Source organism: Oreochromis aureus, linkage group 6 (genome assembly GCF_013358895.1).
Source record: "Oreochromis aureus strain Israel breed Guangdong linkage group 6, ZZ_aureus, whole genome shotgun sequence".
In the NCBI taxonomy this organism is placed as follows: domain Eukaryota; kingdom Metazoa; phylum Chordata; class Actinopteri; order Cichliformes; family Cichlidae; genus Oreochromis; species Oreochromis aureus.
In genome coordinates, this window is record NC_052947.1 from 28,630,886 (window position 1) to 28,650,912 (window position 20,027).

The following is a 20,027-nucleotide window of genomic DNA, read 5'->3' on the forward strand; positions in this document are numbered from 1 at the left end:
AAATGTCATATTAAACATGTATTTTTCAAGAAATGGCAAAGACGGCAGCAGAATTTGCAACAAATATAACTCAACAGGCTTATAAAGATATTTTCAGTGTGCAAAAGGGATTAGATTGATCATACGGTAGACCACAGAGTCACAAAGATACTTGCAAAACAGGTCGTTTCTTTATTTTATGCATAACATTGTGGTAAATCCTACAGCAGTATTTGATTTTTGTGCTGCTGCTTCATATTAAAACAATATCCGCTGAAATTTTATCGCTGCATCTAGTTTGAACTACAAATTCACTGATCCATATCACGTCACCTCACCTCCCTCCCTCCCTTTCACCTGAAGAGAGGTGGAGTGAGGAGTTGGGGTGCCACGTGCCTCGCTCCACGCGGGCAGAAGGTATTGCTGTTTTGGATAGTAGTGGTGCGCGAGCTACGCAGCTGCGGGTCAGGTTCAGTTAACGGGCTTATTTCCAGCCAAAGCCGAGATAACGCGGAGCGACTGAACAGGAAGAAAAGAGAGACGATAACAGAACACCAGGAGAAAGGCGTTTCATCGACGAGTCTTCTTCGCGAAGGTAAATTGTTTTTAGCCAACTTTTCCTTGAGTGTCCACTGTAAGCAAGACGTTACAGAGAATATTTCGAGGAGGAGAAAGCAAAAAAACAAAAACCACAAAAACCACAAAAAACAAACAAACCACGGAGTACTTTTCCTGTTGTTGTTTTCTTCCCCCATGCTACTAATGTTTTTGATTAGCTCCAATTAGACTGAGACTTGTTTGAAATATTAACATGTAAAACACATATTTTCTCTTTGCCTCCATAATTACTGTTGAAGCCTTTACTAAGCTTTGTATGTGACTATCCTTTACTCACATCTGCATGTGAAGAGTGGAGTTGCTTTTCTCTGACACATATTAGCGATATTCAAACCCGATAAGGATTTGTTGCACGTTGATTAAAACAAAAACTTAGAAGATAAATGTACGCCTTAAGTGGCTTTTGAAGAGAAGCCGATACCTCCCTTATGCCGAGTCAAAGTCTATTCGGTTATTACACCGTTTAATTGTGTCACAATGCCGCTAATCGACACGTGAAGTGCTGTAACTTGCAGAAAAACTAAAGTATCACATGTGTGACAAAGAATATCACTCTTAGATTTTTTAGGATAGAGGGATGGAAACGAATTAAAAATAGAGTCGTTGAGACTTTTAAGCAAAACCCACGGCTTTAAAACGGAAAACAAGACACATGCCAATAACACAGAAGATGCAGTATTAACTGTGCGCATTCCTAGGGCGTGTATTAAAAGGACAGATGAGGTATTCTTGTTTAGCATCAGGTTTGGTTAAGTTTATCACTGATTCAATACGAGAACGTGTGTGAGTGGTTCAGTACCGCGGACAGCGGTTTAACTGGTATCAGTAGCCTAACAAACAGCTGGCTGATTGCACTATAAACAACAGAAATTCTCTGGCTAAATGATATAATGATTTGTTGAAAACTCCGATCGAGATTGAATATAAGCTTAATGTATTTGTTTTATGTCATCTGACATCTAATAATTACTTCTTTTGTTGCTTCTATTAATGTGATGGTGGCCAGAATGATTCTGAGGATTAAAATAGTTGATAGTTTTGTGGTGTTGTGATGGAAAATACTTCTGATTCTGTAAGATCTGATACATGTGTACAATATAATCTGACCAAATACAAATCATGATTTTTCTATAGTAAAGTAATACTAAAATAATCCTTGGCATTAGTACAATTTAAGATTTAAATAGGGAGCTCATGCCATTGGGTCAGTGTGTCAACCAAACAAACATTGTTAAAACACACATTCAGTATTGGGATTATTTCTCAACAGTTTCAGACGCATACAGGCTGCATTTTGTGCACTCGCCAGGTGAGAAACTACTTGTTGCATTGAGGTACATGTAGGTAGTTTACAGTCTATTATTATCTGGACATAATGGTTCAGGCTGTGACTCAAAGACAGAAAATGTGACTTCATGCACTTTAAATTGAATCTGTTAGATTTGCACAATTAGCCCCTCACATTTTGTAGAGCTTTTAATTTTTCTCCGCTGTAAAAGCCTCTTTAGCCACATAGCTCTTAAAGAAGCTCACAGATGTATCTAGAGGTTTGGTATTTAATTGAAAGTCAGTCGACCTAAATCATGTGGTTTTTGTTATGCACTGATTTTTACTGATTAAACATTAAACTTCTGCAGGCACTGTTTTCTTTCTCTGTCCATGTTCTCAAATGCCATGAATGCCATAAATTAAATACATGTTTAAACTCTGGCTGGCAGTTTTTATGTTTATCAAGGCAGCCTTGTAAAAACATTATTATAGGCCACGTTTCAAACATGATAGGATCAGAGACTGTGACACATGGTTATACAGCCCTGTCTCTGTGTCTTGCCATTAAAATAATCAATTATTTTCTTTTCCCCATCCTTATTTCTTTGTTGTCTACACATAACCAATGCTCACAGTTGTCACTCATGACAAAAGCAAAATGTAGCTCCTTTTTGAGAAATATGAACAATTTCCATGTTCCTCTGTTATCTCTGTGGCAGAAAACATTGCAATCACCTAACAGTGACAAAAAATATAAATAACATATCATTAGTAAATAGATCGGTGTAGGTTTAATACATGATTTAATGAGCATATCTATTCATAAAGAAACCCACGTACAATATGTCTTTTGTCAGAATTGCAGGATTTATTAAATTAATTCTCTATTCCCAGTGTGGGCACAAAGCACGAGCAATTAAACAAAGTGCATTAAATAAGTGTTCCCCATTGCATCAGTTACTGTCCTGGTAGCAAATCACTTGGTTCAGCGATCAGCCACCCTGTAAAAAGCACCCCAATGGGAATATTCCCAAAATGTAAACACAGTGCTCTCTGCTGATCACAGCTGCCATGTGCCCAGTTTTTAAACACCTATTCTGAGTAAGACTCTCAAAGTTGCTGTTAAAGTTTTACTGGAGTTTTAAGCATTTATTTCTGGGTCTGTGGAAAAATAAAGTAAATGTATTGTAGAGTGTAGACAGGATGTAGCTTTAGGATGCCTGTTCTAGCTATATTTTATCTCCAGTGAAATTTTGAGATCATTCTGTGCCTATGTGGCTACATGTAATATGTCTTTTTAATGTTTCCCTCTGTAAACCTTTAAAATGTATTTGCCTCCCCGTGTCTTTCTCCTGTTTCCTTTGTATCCCCTCCCCAGCATGTAAAAGTGCACAGCCAAATAGGAAGCCTTGTTTTGGGACTCACTCATCAGCTCATTCATGCTTAACTAATTTGTGGGCCTCTCTCTATAGCGTTGCCTGGCAACGAGGCCAAGTCAGGCACTTATAAATAAATGGGAGACTTGTTCTTACAACAAACATGAGAAAATGAATGTTAGTGGTATTGCTGTGGGTCACTATTTTATTTTATGCCAGAGTCAATGAAGTGTCTACCCTTTTAGAGATCACAAAAGTGCCATTCACTCGTTTTATTAAACTAAGTGAACCTGTCTGCGCTCTTTGTTATGAATATGTCTAAGTGAAAAAACGCAGTTCAGATAATTGTCCCTGCTTTACACAAGTCATGGCAAAGGAAATGGGGTCTTTAAATGGTCTTATATATTTAAGGGTGTAAGCTATAGCCTTTGTTCAGCCTTTTGCTACTATTTTATATTCTGTTTGTTTATGATTCTTAGAAGATATAGAGATCAAGTGGAGAGACAAGAAATCATGATATTATATGATGGCATGCTCAAGGGTTGATAGTTCAAAGCCAAAATGCTTTGCTAAAAGTCATAAGGGAAGCACATTTGGAACAGAATTAAAGGCTTGAGCTATATCCAGCTCTGTATCCAGAGCTGCCCTGTCAAATTAAGATGATCTGACATTACAGAAGATAAGATAAGATAAGATAAGATAAGATAAGATAAGATAACCTTTATTAGTCCCACACGTGGGAAATTTGTTTTGTCACAGCAGGAAGTGGGCAGTGCAAAAGTTATGAAGCAAAAATTAGAATAAAATAAAATAAGAATAAATACAGTACACAACTGTACAGAATAGAATAAAATAAAATACTATATACAGTAGAATAAAATAGAATAAAATATACAATAAGATAAAAATAGAATACAAATGCTATATACAACTGAGTAAAAATACAACGATGCCAGAAAAGATTATTGCACATTAGTGTTATTGCACATGTGTGGATGTGTGTGTTTGATCAGCTGCAAAAGTCTTTATTGTGGAGTCTTACAGCAGTGGGGAGGAAAGACCTGCGAAATCTCTCCGTCCCACACCGTGGTGCCGCAGTCTCCCACTGAAGGAGCTGCTCAGTGCTGTCACAGTCTCATGCATGGGGTGGGAGATGTTGTCCAACAGGGATGACAGCTTAGCCGCCATTCTCCTGTCACTCACCACCTCCACTGGGTCCAGAGGGCATCCTAAAACAGAGCTGGCCCTGCGGATCAGCCTGTTCAGTCTCTTCCTGTCCCCGGCGGAGATGTTGCCGCCCCAGCAGACCACACCATAAAAGATGGCTGAGGCCACCACAGAGTCATAGAAGGTCTTCAGGAGTGGGCCCTCCACTCCAAACGACCTGAGTCTCCGCAGCAGGTACAGTCTGCTCTGCCCTTTCCTGTAGAGGGCGTCTGAGTTATGAGTCCAGTCCAGTTTGCTGTTCAGATGAACACCAAGGTACCTGTAGCTGTCCACAGCCTCGATGTCCATACCTTGGATGTTCAGTGGTTGCAGTGGAGGATGTTTGTGCCTGCGGAAGTCTACCACCAGCTCCTTGGTTTTACTGGCATTGATCTGGAGGTAGTTCAGCTGGCACCAGTCCACAAAGTCCTGAGTCAGTCCTCTGTACTCCTTGTCGTCCCCATCAGTGATGAGGCCGACTATTGCAGAGTCATCAGAGAACTTCTGCAGGAAGCACTGGGTGGAGTTGTGGGAGAAGTCTGCAGTATAGATGGTGAAGAGGAACGGAGCCAGAACCGTTCCCTGTGGGGCCCCCGTACTGCAGACGACCCTGTCCGACACACAGCCCTGAGTCCTCACATACTGTGGTCGGTCGGTGAGGTAGTCCAAAATCCAGGTAGTGAGGTGATGGTCCACTCCTGAGAAGAGTGGACCAGAAGAGAGATGGAGAGATGGACTGCATTTTGATACAGACTGCTTTAGAGTCCCGAGAGTGGGAGGGAGACACATTAGGTCAGCTGGTTAAACTGCCATAGCAACATAGTAGCACAAATTGGCGTATTTTTTTCACCAAACTTTTTGATTTTAAAAATACTAAAACGATCTGCTGTCTTGACAACTTGAACTTGCACCACCATCACCACCTTTCTCTGCTTCGTGCCAGATGAGGCATCGTAAGCTGTCTGGCCTACAGCAGAGATTTGGCTCGGACTACAGTATGAATTTTGTCATTTTAAGTAGGCATGCCTTCAAGCAAGAGTGGAGGCATGTCCAAAATTAGACCACTGAGAAATTATTCCTGCTTGTTAGCTATGTGCTTGAGGCTGGCGTGGATCAAAATGCTCGTTTATACACAGGAGTATATGTAAAGAAATTGTTACAACCTTAACTGTTGTTTATGGTACCTTGCTTGGGTAACATAACAGCCAAGACTATATGCTGATTTGATGTAGTCTTTAAAATAAGGAAACTAAACTCAGTGACTTATCTAAATGAATCAATTTAATCGAGATAGTAAAGGTAAAATAATTGTGTCATTTATTTGGGTTTGTGTTATTCTATTGTATTTGTATTTCTTAACTCCAACACTCAATTCAGATTGAGGAAACATAGAAAAATAGCACTGCTTGAAACCCCTTTATGGTCCATGACACGTTCCCTCTGTAAGATTTATTATGTGTGAAGTGAGGCTAACAGAAACTGGCTGTAGACAACTGGCTCTGCAATGATGTGTTCATTCACAAGTATAATTTGTGAGATATACCGTATGACCCACTTCATGGATATTTGTGGATCTGATGCGTGGATGAGCTTGTGGATATATACTGTTGACATGTGTTTCCCCTTTAGTATGCCTGCTGAAAATATATAAGCAGTTCCCAGCCACACAGTGATGGGGCTGCCAGTTTCACCCAGCTGTGACTGTGGCTTGATGACATGGCATATCTCCTCTCTGTTGCTTTGGACTGCTATTGTCCTTAGGCTCCCCCAGCCAGCCCTGGCAACATCAGCCAACAGGAACTAACTCACACAGTATTAGTTGCCTGTCTACATCAGAAGCAACAGAGGGACATGCACTCAGCCACGCTCTTACAGCCACAGTAACTGGGTCAATAAGCATGCCAAAAGAGATCCGTGCTACGACACTGACGAACCCTTGACGCAGAAGAACAAATACACAAATTCAAATGAGGGTGTTCATTGTGAGATTTCATAGGTTTCACCACCATTTTGAGGCATTTTGAATTAAATTCCAAATACAACTTCAAACTCAGTTCTGGTGGACACCATCTATTCTTCATGTTAACATTGTAACTATTTTAATTTCTGACTGCATAGTTTTTTTATTTAATAATCAAAGATATCGGTCAAAAATCATGATTTTTTTTATAGCAATGCTATTTCATGCACCACAAAAGATGTGGTCATAATGTGTCATAATTATACAGAGATATGTTGTTATAAATCATATTGATTTCATTTGTTAACTTACTACAATTTGTCTTCAAGATACAATGTATTTTTTATTTATTACCAAAAAAATATAGATCAAAATGTATTTTCTTGCTTTGCCATCTTTTGATGAAAAGCCTCTGGATTTTCAGTTTAGGAAAAATGCTGTATTTCTGGCAGTGAGCCATTTAGATTAGGGTTGACAGGAGGGTCGGTGCATATTAAGGAAGTAGGCAGAAAAGGAATTGCCCTACTTTTGGTGATGATGTGCCCTTTACTCTAGCAGTTGTGTACATTTCCCTTACTTCGCCTCTGGGCCCCTAGTGGCCTTGTATCGCATTAGTGGCAGAAAATGTGAACATTATTTACTTTCATTCAAATTAATTAGCAAATGTTTTTGCATTTTGAGCATTCTGACTTCCATTAACTACATAAACATCCCCAATAAAACTCATTACTGACATTTTAACTTGCTTAATTTTTTTAATGCTATTCCTATGTTTTTGCACAAGCGCACAACTTTTGAGAAGACGGCAACAATTACAAACCTCGCATTTATTGATGGATGGTTTCTGGTCACAGGTTCAGACATTTTCCTCCAAAGGCAGCTCTGATAAGTATGCAGGAGAAGAGTGTTTTGTGTACTCCTTTGATCCCACAACAAGAGCCAAAGCTTTGGTCCCTGTAGCTTTGAACATTTAAAGAGAAAGCTTTCAAAATGAAAACACATTTTCTCATCTAAGATCAGTCACCACTTACTGTCCTTTCAAGAACAGAACAATGAACACAATTATTAGTATTCATGAATGACTGGTTATGGTAATTGTGTGTGTGTTGACAAGTGTGTTGGATCTCACTGATTATGATGGACTAAGAACTTTTTTTTTGGTGCGGTCTTTATTACTCCTGGTCCCTGCTTTTCATAATAGTAAGAAACACAAGCTGGGACAAACCTACATGTAGTTTATTTTAACAGATTATAGATGATAGATGAAATTGAGTGTTTAAGTCTAAAGATGACATCTAAAACTAGAAGACTTGTTATTTAGGTTTTTTTTTTTAAAGGAAGAATGTAAAAGAAAAGAAACAAACATGAAAAATAATACCAGGTCTGTTAGTATAGGACCCCTGAATGAGGGAATTATTATTATTGGTTGCACATTCTATTAACTGGTATATGTTTGCAAATAATTTTGTAAAATACTCTTTGGGAGTAAAATGTCACACATTTTACCAACTCTAAACTCCAAACGTTTTTAACACTTGATTGAAAACAGGAATAAAAATTCACAAACATTTCTCAAAATAGTGAAGCATAATTCAGCCAGACACTACAGGGACAGTGATGCAAAAGTTCCCCCATTTGCCAGTGCAACAGTTTCCTCATAATAACCATAAACTGTGACAATAGAGACAGGATCATATTATACTTTTATGCAATGCAATTTTCACTTCTTGCCTAGTGTAGGGGGAACTGGTTAAAACTGTTTGGAGAGCAGTGGTATTAATTTATGAACTCATCCATAAAAACACTGTTAGATTAATACTTAAAACTAGTCTTGTATTCAGTCCCTATGGCGTGCTAAAATGCATGCTTAAGCAGCTTCTAAAAATCCCAATTTGTAATTTATGCATCTGTGACGTCACTTAATGTAAACTGACAACAAATGACTTGTGATTTCCCCTTTCACAAATGCACAAATGAAGGCTTTGTTGAGGTTAATTAAGTCAGGTAAAACATTATTGAGTATTTGGTGGACTAGACCAAACATGGAAATCAGCAGTGCTCATTGGTTTTCATTGTTTTTACTTTGTCAGGTAACACAAAGTCAGCCATGGTTATTTCTAGTCCGAGACACTGATTTTAATTGAAAACAGCTTGTGATTTTATATTTATTTTTTCCGGTAAAAAGGCCCCAGAGCTGTGCCTGGTGAGGGAAATGGCTGGCTGATGGAAGTTTAATGGACAGAGCTAGAAGTGAGACAGGTATACTTTATGAAGGCAGAGTGAAGGTGGTGAACAGGGCAAGGCAATTGGCACAGTGGAAATTGGAGAAACTGATCCTGAGGGACAGGAGATAAAGATTACCAGGACTTAAAGCACACACACACACACACACACACACACACACACACACACACACACACACGCGCGCGTGCATGCACACACAAAGCACACAAAAATAGATCCAACTTGTAGTGTTAGCACCACGCGGAGGTGACTAAAGGTCTTGCAGCAATTGATGTAAAGACCAGAACCTTAAATACTGCTGGAATTTGATGACTGGCTGATTATCAGGTGTGCAGCTTGAGTCACCAGAGAGATGGTAAACACACAGAAAGGCAAGACAAGTTTTGGACATCGATGCAATTGTATTTAGTCAGATATTAGCTGAACTATTTTGTTTGAAGCAGCTTTAGCTGTTTATTAATAGAGACTTTTTCTACCAAACACTATTAAAATTTGATGCCATGCACACCGTGCTGAAAAGTTGACTGCCATATTGGATGTGATACAAGCACGAATTTCTACGGACAAATATCTATACCCACACCATGTGCACACCATGTTTGTCTTGAAATGCTCACTAATTATTAGCCAAACAGTAGTAAAACTTGGAAAAAGTACAATGCAAACTAGTTTTCTTATTACATCTTGGAGTGTAGCTGGGCAGTTGTTGCAGACAAGTCCATCATTTCCAATTTAAACCATGACTGTGATAATATGCTACTGACCAAAGCAATGAGTCTTTTGCCAACCAGTTGTGGAATACACATTTTTCTCTAACGATAGGTGGTTTTCAGGGGGTCACTGACTTGCCTATGGGCCAGCATAACTGGGACTTTAACAGTCATTTCCCAACAACTACCATCAACCTCCAGCATCCAGTCACATTGCGACTGGTTGCCAGATGGTCACAAACTATTCTCTTGGCCTGTGTGACTGGGGTCTTAGTTATTTGATTCTACAGTGTCACCATGACTGTCACACCCTTATATACTGATGGACGGGGGGGGCAGGGGTGGCTCCAGAATTTTTTCATAGGGGCAATATGGGGGGCCACTAAAAGTATTGGGGTGGCACACCAAAAACAGATTTTCCCATTTTGTTATGCTGTTGTCAAATATTGGTTACTTGAAAAATATGGCGAAAAAGAGAGAAAGAAAAAATAATTTGCCTAGCTAATTTCCTGCTATTAGAGTTGATATCTCTGATAATAGGTACATATGAAAACCAAATAAGATTTTGAAATCCATAATAATCTGTTTTAACTGATTGACTGATTGATTGACTGGAAATTCTGGGTGGTGGCCAGTGCTCCCCCTGGCAGCCAATGTCCCAAGAAAAGGTTTGAAAGATCATCAGAAAGCCTGGAGAACTGTTGATAAAAAAAAATATTTTAAAAAATGAAGGGTTGCTCAAGACTGTATATTTAAGCACAGTCACTACTCCAGTGTGTGGGTTTTGTGCTGTACAGCTAAAACAGCCCTTCTGGGTAAGTGAAGTATACAAAAAGGGTTACTGAGTGGAATGCATCCATCTACTTACAGCTCAGTAGCAATTGCCTGAATATACAGCCTTTATGGTCATTGTAAATGAATAGCTACTGATTGCAACAGAGCCAAGAATAGCTTAGGTTTAGTAATAGTCCTTTCCCATTAATGCTGCTCCTGTGCTTGGTGAATTCTGATTACTTACAGTATGTGCATCTCAATTGCTTACAACTGGCATCACTGTATGAGCTGTGTGGTTTTGATCTAAAGTTACTATTCCCATCAGACTCTGTTTTTTCTCTCACTGTTCGCTTTAACTGGTTGAGATGCCCACCCTCAGATGACTGATACTTCAAAGGTTAACTTCTGTTAAAAGGGAGATTTTCCTTCACATTGTTACCAAAAGCTTGCTTAAAGGGAAATGATTGGCTTTCTCTCTACTATATTACATGGACTTTGCCTCACTATGCAAACTTGCTCCTCACTACATGCTGACAGTCGCATGGAGATCTCACTCTTTTCTTCTAACTGGGGCTTTGTATCAAGTCTTCATATAAGAAATTGTTGGAGGAAAGCGATTTCCAAATGCGATGAATTTTCTGAAAAGTTCAAAATCCTTTCACAAATTCTCTCTCCATCTTCCCAAGCTCACAGTGGGTGCTCAAATAGCAGCATGCTGAGATCTCATTATGTGAAATCAATTCCTTTCAACATGTATCTCAGCCTCCCAGCGCTTTAGCTTCCGGCAAAAGTGGGCTTCAGCTAAGAACAGAGCCATCGTTTTGTTTGGCAAGCATTCACATTCATATGCCGTGACATACTGTATGCCAGCTGTAGTATGTCACTAAATTTAACATAAAGTAGTAGATACATAACAGACAGTAGGAATAGTCTATGATTATTAAAGCAGAAACAAATCAAAACAAACTCAGTTTTATAATTCTCCTTTGGGTGCAATCAGTGCTGTTAGGCACATTGCAGGAGTGTTCTTTCTGCCTGGAAGCAGTCAAGGGTAGTCAAGTGAAAAACTTTCCTCAAACATGCTCTACTAAATCTTTCGTCCTACACAGTGTGGTTATTTAAAGATTAATGAGAGATTTGAAAGAAAGAGAGACTCATTCCCAGATTTAAACTTCAGCAGAGAGGTAAAACTGTCCTATCTGCAGGCGCGTTTGTTACTTTCTGTTTCTACCTGATCTCCATTTTCAGTCATTGGCCTTAATTCGAGTGAAATTAAATATTGCAGAACTCCAGAGTGTCACACATGACAACACCCAAAGGCACAACCACCACCTCTGAGCACCGAATAAAGTGGATTTTACAAAAAAAAGGAAAAAATAAAAGTAAAAATCTTTATCTCTCTCTCCCTGTCATAGCTCCCTTTTCTGCCACCGGTGCCCCCCTGCTCTTGAGGCTGTGGTATGAGCCTATGTGGCAGGAAGGCGCTGACGTTGCTGAGCAGCGTGTTTGCCGTCTGCGGCCTCGGCCTGTTGGGGATCGCCGTGAGCACCGACTACTGGCTCTACCTGGAGGAGGGCGTCATCCTTCCTCTCAACCAGAGCACCGAGATGCGCATGTCGCTCCACTCTGGTCTGTGGAGGGTTTGCTTTTTGGCTGGTGAGTTAGTCTAAAGTCAGAACACGGTGTTACGTTTGAACACAGTAGAGCAGCTTTCCCGTTACTCTCAAAAACAGTAACAAAGTCGAATGGAAATGAAATCTTAATGCCATCTTTCAGAATTATGTTTATTATACACAGCTAGGTTTGAAGCACAGATTCACCAAAATTTTGTGCATTGTCTCGTTTGCAGTATTTTGTACGTTGCATTTTTCCCCCTCATTTCTTTCCTTTTTTTTTTTACTTCTCTTTAACCACTAGACTGCTGCAAGTATAGAAGATGTCTTTTTGTTTTTGCTTTGCACTTGAATATTTGAGCATGAACTTTGAAACTTTGCCTTCACCTCTGCATAGCTTTATGATCCATCACCTTACCTGTATACTATCTCCAAACTGTTTTCCAGTCCTATGCTGTATCCTTCAAAATCACTTTTCCTGTTGATAGAGAGCTATCCAAGACTGCTTCTCTCATGATTTAACCGATTGCTGATTTACATTCAGTGGCACCAGATGAAGCTTTGATTGGTGCAGATAGTCCTCTCTGCTCCTTAACTGGACTTTCCTTTTCCTTGTTTTTGACCTGCATTTTTTCACTTTACCATTCCACATTAAAAGCAACTGCAGAAGCACAGCACATTGCATGGATAAACACCTTCTTAACGTGTTCCTCCACAGTTCTTGATTGGAAAATACTGGAAATACTAACCGTTTTAAATCTTTTCTTTAGAGAAGCAACCGTCCAGACAAGTGTTGTCCCAGAGTAAACCAGGTATCCATTCTTGCTCTTACCCTCTCGATTTCTCCAGTAATCACAACAATTTACTGTACTTGCAGTACTATGCTCTTTTATTTTGTTGGATATCTAGATACCAAAGAAAAAAATAATCTCCTTTATGTTTTGTATTGCATCCAATGATATTTGTGCTTAGGTCTTTAAAAGTTCTCAGCTACATGTACCTGCACTATAGATGCTTTTATTAGTTATGCTACAGAAGTCAGATGTATATTAACCAATTAAAATTACATGTCTTTTTCCTCTTTTACTTGGTCATTAAATTGATTTTGTCTGATTTTACTCACAAGTACAGATCAACACAATGTATTTAACCCACCGTAGTAGACATACCAACAGTTATAATCATATTGACTCTTCTTTTTTATTATTGATTTAACTTTCTTTGATCAACTGTTTATGCATCAGTCAAGACAAGAAGGACATGCGTCTTTCATGAGTGTTTGAGCTTAGTCATACTCTAAGTCAGACGAGCTGTCTTTGGATTGTTTCAGAGTTCACTTTACTTGGTTAAGTTCTGGGCACTGCCTGGGACAACCTTAAAGCAAGTTTTTCCCAGTATTTCTGTAGATCCAGTCTGTTCCGGTTTGCCAGCTGCTGGAGTGTTGAAACAGCTGGAGAACACCAGCTTCTTCCTGTCTAGAGTATGAGATAATGCTCACCACCAACCAGTATTTCTTGTTTTTAGTTGAGTGTCCACATCTAAGGAAATTAGTCACAGTTCCATTTTTCTTTGTCTAGCTTTGCATTAGATTATAGTTATTTCCAAAATACAAATACTAATTTGTAAGCCTTTCCAGTTTCTTTTTTAAGAACACCAAGCATTTCAGTGTTTCAGCAAACCTGATTGTATTGATTAAATTCCATCTTTACAAACTTGTACTGTTTAGCCTAACATTTCACTTTAGCCAGCCCACAATCTAAATGTTTCAATTATTTTGATCAGTATGGACAAGAAGAATATTTGTGTTTTTCTTAAATGGTAACATAACCTTCAACATCAGTCCACTTACTGTTGATTTAATCTATACGACAATTGAGCTGCTTCGTCCTTTTTCAGGGTTAATGGTTAAGTCTTGGTAAATATGTTGGGATTCCAGTTGTGATTATGTAAGAGGTGTTCTGCTGCCATGAAGCAGGCCTTTGGTTTAAATGAACTAATGGTTTAGTGTGTCTTTTAGGGGCCATTGAGTGGCCTTATTGCCCACTTAATTTGACCCAGAAACAACCAATGCTCACCATCACAGTGTGTAGTTGCACCAGTGAATGTGAATGAGGTTGCACAGTGTTATGACAGGTGAAGTATATCACGTTTTACAGTTAGTATTTTATTCCAGGATCAGTTAATATAGAGCATAATAAAAAATATGAGAAAAATAGAAATAATAAAATAAGTCTTCATTATGAAAGTTCTGTAATAATTTCATATGCTGAACCCCTGAATATCACCTAATCTAACACCTCATAGTGTGTGGAGTTAATGAAGTGATGAAAAAAATCAGTTGGTGTGTTTTGCTGCCACATTTTGTACTGTATGTGTCAGCGCGATAAGGAGAAAGGTGTTAAAGTCTAATGTTGGGTGTTCCTCAAACAAATACTGACAGCAGAAACTGTGCGTTACATGGAGGAAGCTGTAAACTCCCCATTCTCTTTCTAAGTTGACTGATTTTAAGTGACATTTAAATTTAAGCACCTCACAGAGAAAATAAACTGAGCTTGGTCCTCAGATACCACTTGCAACTCGTCGCTCCAACAACTTGTCTGAAAACATGACATTTGTGACATTTATTCATTTTTGCCATTATAGGTATTCATCATGTCAAGACATCCATGTATTCTGCATGTACTGTATGACCTTCAGGGTTGGATTTAATTAATCGCTTGTGTAAAACACTAAACATGTAATGAAATTTCACTTAATATCATTTTTCCCTGTGTTTTATTCCAGGAGAAGAGAATGGACGGTGTTTTACCATTGAGTATGTGATGCCCACTAATGTGCAGATGACATCTGAGTCTACTGTTAGTGTACTCAGTAAGTAACTGTTCACATGTCATGAGTATTTTTCAGTATTTCTCAGTCTGTTGAAACTGAAAAGATGCCCTTTAGTTTGAAATGCTTCACCATAATAGCATCTAGGGGCACAGCGGTCTGAATAAAATGAGTTTTAGTCATAGAAAAATGTACCGTACCAAAGCTACAGCACAGAAATGCAGAAACAAGATGATAAAAACATAAAAGTTTTATATAGAAGTGTGTGAAAGAGCTGTGTTAACTGAAGCCACATACATTTGTCAGCAGTCTTTTTTTTTTTTACCAGACAATGATAAGATTATTCTTAACAAACACTCAATTCATATGTAAATTCTTTTTTTTGATATTGTGAAGTCTTACCTGTTTTGAAAGTTTTACCTGAGTACAACTCACGTGAATTAGGTCCACACCTCTTCGCTGTCCTGTCATCTCGTACAGTATGTGTTTCTTTTTAGGATGGAGTGATATTGCAATTTGTGGAATAATCCCTAAGGCAAATGCATGCAAGACAAATACTGAGTGTTAATGAAAAATTCAGTGATGCTATTTAAATTTTTAAAAACTCCCTACAGGGTGAAAATGCATGGGCATACATATACACGTTAGCATTTGGCACTTCAGGTTTAAAGCTGTGGAGTCTCACCACGTCAAGCCAGCAAATTGTATGAAAATAACATTGCCAAGCTATATAAAAGTCAGTTTTTCCAGAGCCTGCAATTATATAGTTATGCTGAGTAGGTGCAGTAACTCAAAGATTAGCACACTCTTTTATACTGTTATGTGGGGGTTGAAAAAATTGACACAAATGCAGAAAAGTTGAAAAATAAAATGTAAGGGTTTGCATTTTCTGGAAGTAGCAAATAATTAAATGAGAGGCAGAGGATGAGTTAAACAAAATTCCAACAAAGTACAAACTAACAACAATAATACCTAAAGACATGAGGAGGCAAGCAGGAAGCTGTGAAGAGGGACAAATGGCCAAAAGACAAGGGAAACAACAGGACAGCATACACTGACCAGCCATTTAATTAATTAGGACTAGAACTAGGTTGGACCTCCTCTTGTTTACACAACTGGCTGAATTCTTTGTGCCATAAATTCATCAAGATGCTGTGAACAGTCCTCAATGATTTGGGTCCGGATCTGGTGACAGTGGATGTTTAAAAAAGCAGTTTAAGATGAACCACTGTCCAATGTAGCTGCTAGCCAAATGTTTATGTTTTCATTCTGAAAAGGTTTTTGGGAATATTTCTTGTAGATTTCAACTGGCAAGATTGCCACTGAATCCAAAGTTTTACCAACTAATGAACGTTAAAGCCGAATTCCATTAAGGTTATGGCCTTAGACATCTGGCCCACTTAGTTAGCAGGCTATGTTTTGGGGTAATGAAGAACCCAATGGGGGTTCGGGAAAAAGTAACAGAGACTCTAAGAGGTCTTTTTCCATTTTCTCACAGTAAGCAGGCCCTGCTCGATCTTAACATAAAAGAATCAAAAGTTAGTCAAGGTAATGAAATACTAAATCCATGAGAGTGAGGCATAAGATAGACCGACTGAATATTTCATGCTGCTTCTACAGCAAATTTTAATAAGAAAAATAAATAAATACAGATAATGAAAATTTATATTAGATAAGATAAGGACCCATAAAGCACACTCAAACTCATCAGTTCCTTTTCTTTTTGCTTCTCTTCTCTCCTTTTAGAGATGATTCGCTCTTCTACACCCTTTCCTCTGGTCAGCCTCTTCTTCATGTTCATTGGTTTTGTACTCAGTAATATCGGCCACATTCGACCACATCGCACCATCTTGGCCTTTGTTTCTGGAATCTTCTTCATCTTGTCAGGTGCTTGATTTATACTTACTGTATCTGCACTAGATGGACAAAGTGGCGCTGTGTGTGCATGCACGTGTGCTTGCTTGATGGGAGGTTGGGGGGCAAGGTTCAACTGTGCTACCATCTGGTGCACGTCATTCATCTTGTCACATTATAATCTGTAAAATGAATTACAGTATGCCAGTTTTGCAACTACCAGACCCCTGCTGCACACAGCAGAAAAGTAAACAAAACTTAGCTGAACATGACTGAGAAAAGAATTTAATGGATTACGCACCATATTTTGACACATTCATTAAAACGTTTGTGCTGTCCAGTTTTTTCACAAAATTTGCAAACCATGGTGTTTGATTTCATACATCTGTGGCAATGGACTGAAAACACGTGACTTCACAGATTAAGAGAGACTGTGGCCCGATATTTTTGTGCATGTCCATCACTGTCATATGAAAGAATTATTGTTTTCATTAACTCTGTCTTTGGAAATATGATGCAAAATGATGCACCTATCAGTGATGTGTACCTTTGCTATATAAAATGAGTTTTAATCATTTCGTCTCTCTGCCTTCCACAGGTCTGTCTCTGGTTGTTGGTCTGGTGTTGTACATCTCCAATATTAATGATGAAATGTTGAACAGGACCAAAACTAATGAGGCTTACTTCAGCTACAAGTATGGATGGTCATTTGCATTTGCTGCCATCTCCTTCTTGCTCACTGAGGTAACTTCAGAAAGTCAAATAGTGTCTTTCACAAGAATGTTTCGAAGCCACAGTAATATGTATTTTTTCTGTCTAACTAATGGTTTTATGTACCTAACTTAGCACTGGTCTCAATTTTGTTTGTATAGATTTAATCTCATCATTTGCCTTGTTCTTTAGGCATTTAGCAAATCTAGTCCTTAAATTGTCAGCTGAAGATGTACTGTGTCCCAGCCTTAATCCGTTTATTCCCTCCCCAGACGGCAGGTGTGATGTCAGTGTACCTGTTCATGAAGCGTTACACAGCAGAGGAAATGTACAGGCCCCATCAGGGCTTCTACAGACCTCGTCTCAGCAACTGCTCAGATTACTCCGGACAGTTTCTCCATCCAGACGCTTGGGCCGGACGTGGTCGCAGTCCTTCCTCCATCTCCTCCGAGGCCTCACTGCAGATGAACTCCTCTAACTACCCCGCCCTTCTCAAGTGTCCAGAGTATGAACAAATGTCCTCCTCACCCTGCTGAGGCAGATGAGGCGCGGTTGTTTAACTGATGGGGTCTTTTTGAGCTGCCTGAATTTTGGCATAAAATTATTGAATAATTTAATATTATCCAGCTTGATCTTTCCGCTTCAGCTGTTTGAACTATCTTTACCCTCTCTACTGTTATTTTTTTTAAGCAGTTTTTGATTTTGTAGAGAGCAACAGTAAACTGAAGGTCGCAGGTTCACTTTGTTCCCAGGCTGTACAACAAGTGACAGAGGAAATAGTTTTACCTGGTTTTACTTTTATTAGCCTTTTCTCAAGTGTTTTTGTGAAAGCTGGCTGCCACCCTGCTAGCTTTAGACTTTAGGTAAGAACTGGATCAGTAGGCTCACTGTATGTAATTATTGTAGAATCTGCAGGTTTTTCCTCAAATGCACATTTTACATCGACGTAGTTTCACGTAGAAACCAGCAGCTAATCAGAGGAATCACATAGCGTAGCTGGATGTGCTTCGAACATCCCGGGTTCTTGTTCTGAGAAAATGTTTCCTCACTCTGATACAAATAGCGCACACTTGCCATTCATAAGGGTTAACAGGGTTCAGAAAATCGGCTAATTTATTCTATAAATGGTGCATGTGCAACAGCGGTGTTAGTGTACACAAGCATTACATGCTCACATGCTCAGTTGTTTCTAATTAAAGCAGCCTCAACTGCAAAGCATTGCACATTTTGTTGCCATGTACGTGTTTGCATGCACATCACAGTTTTTTCAGCCGTGTTCACGTGAAGGATCTAAAATTCAGCTTTGAACATTTTCATGTTCAAGTGCAGGTTATGAAACATCTGTGAATCACAACTGCTCAGATAATTTTACTGATGTTCCATTTTATAAATAAACAGTTAAAAGATGTATTTGTTGGGTCCAATACAGCTGGTATGTGACATTTTTATATGACTTTTCGTTGACTTTCTCCATGTCTGTACACCGAATAAGAACCGTTTGTTGTTGTGAAGCCATGAGAGTTTTGTAAACTTTTTAAGCACTATCAGGAACATGTCATTATTTTGTATTCACACATAATATTACTCATTTTCAAGCTTGTTCGCATTGGTCCATCTAAGAAATTTAAATGTTGACACCAAAGGAAGGGTTTGCATTATAAGTTACTTGTTCACACATATGAGATATTTAAAGGCCTAAATATGAAAACGCTAATGACTATAGAAACTGAGTGTTTTATTGTACATAGGAAACAAACTAATGCTTCATATGCACTCGCATATCGCGTCATGAATTACAACACAGGACTGCGTCACACCGGCGAACTGAACTATCCATATATAAACAACCCTTTTACTCAAAGAGGACCTATAATTAATTTGTGCACTTATTAGTTTTAAAACAAATAAAACAAAATATCAGAAAGGCAACAGTGTTTGAGTGTTGCTGCCAACTTAGAGTTATAAACTATTAGTTTACAAGAGAATGCCAAAGGGGAGAAGTTGAAGTTTGAAGTTTCTACTTGGATGTAGAACGAGTCAGTCAGGTTGTATGAAATACCATTTTCTGATGGGTTTATTGTGAATGTAAGATGTGCAAAGGAGATGCTGCTAAGTGGGATGTTTCTGCATGTAGTGAAATACCTCTCCTATAGAGACACTTCAACCAACTTCTGTAAACATATTTTTTTATTTCTCCCTCAAAAAGAAAGAATATTCTTATATTCTAACAAATGCACCGCAGTCCTGAGTGTGCCAAGGAACACACTGTATCCAGGTTAAGCACCAGTGTATTGAATATACACATTTCATGCAGTATAAGTGTAAAAAAAAACATATTGCATAGCTGCATTTTGTCTTGTGCGATAATTTTATGTTAGTTTGACATATAAATAAAATTTTTCTTATTGTCAGTATATGGTGTGAGCTCCACGTGATATTAATGCATGCAACATTTCATCACTGGATCACATTGTTCCACCTGCACAAGTACATAAAACTAACAAACACAAACTGTGCCAAGTTAAACTTTCACTCTTTGAAACTACAGTATACACACCCATTCTATTTGGTTTATTTTAAACACTGTAAATATAAAATCATCTGTGTGTGTATAGATTTTTTTTGTACAGACATCTATTCATGTAAAAACTGGTTGTTTTATTGTTGGGTAGACTTACTTGCAGTATATTTGACAGCTGCTTTGCCTCCTGCTTCACATTGACAGTGTGAGCTTTTGCATATTGTTAAGCTTACATTAATGTAAAGTATCCCAAATGGTGTCATGAAATGTTAATATGTGTATTTTTACAATCGGTCATATTCATGATGTTAGATGTGCAATTGACGGTGTGTTCTCTCAAATAAAATTATTATTTGATAAATA

At 38.5% G+C, this 20,027-nt stretch overlaps 1 protein-coding gene across 2 annotated transcripts; it reads left to right on the top strand.

Annotated features, from left to right (window-relative positions):
• The first annotated feature begins 408 nt into the window (after positions 1–408).
• Positions 409–20,027, top strand: LOC116311814 (voltage-dependent calcium channel gamma-5 subunit). Of its 2 annotated transcripts, XM_039613143.1 has the most exons (7): positions 409–574; positions 11,552–11,792; positions 12,520–12,561; positions 14,534–14,620; positions 16,325–16,465; positions 17,031–17,176; positions 17,416–20,027. In XM_039613143.1, the coding sequence occupies exons 2-7, from the start codon at positions 11,597–11,599 to the stop codon at positions 17,677–17,679; spliced, it is 876 nt and encodes a 291-aa protein (XP_039469077.1). In that variant the 5' UTR covers positions 409–574; positions 11,552–11,596; the 3' UTR covers positions 17,680–20,027. The 2 variants fall into 2 exon arrangements, with proteins under 2 accessions (XP_039469077.1, XP_031584886.1); XM_031729026.2 differs by lacking the exon at positions 12,520–12,561.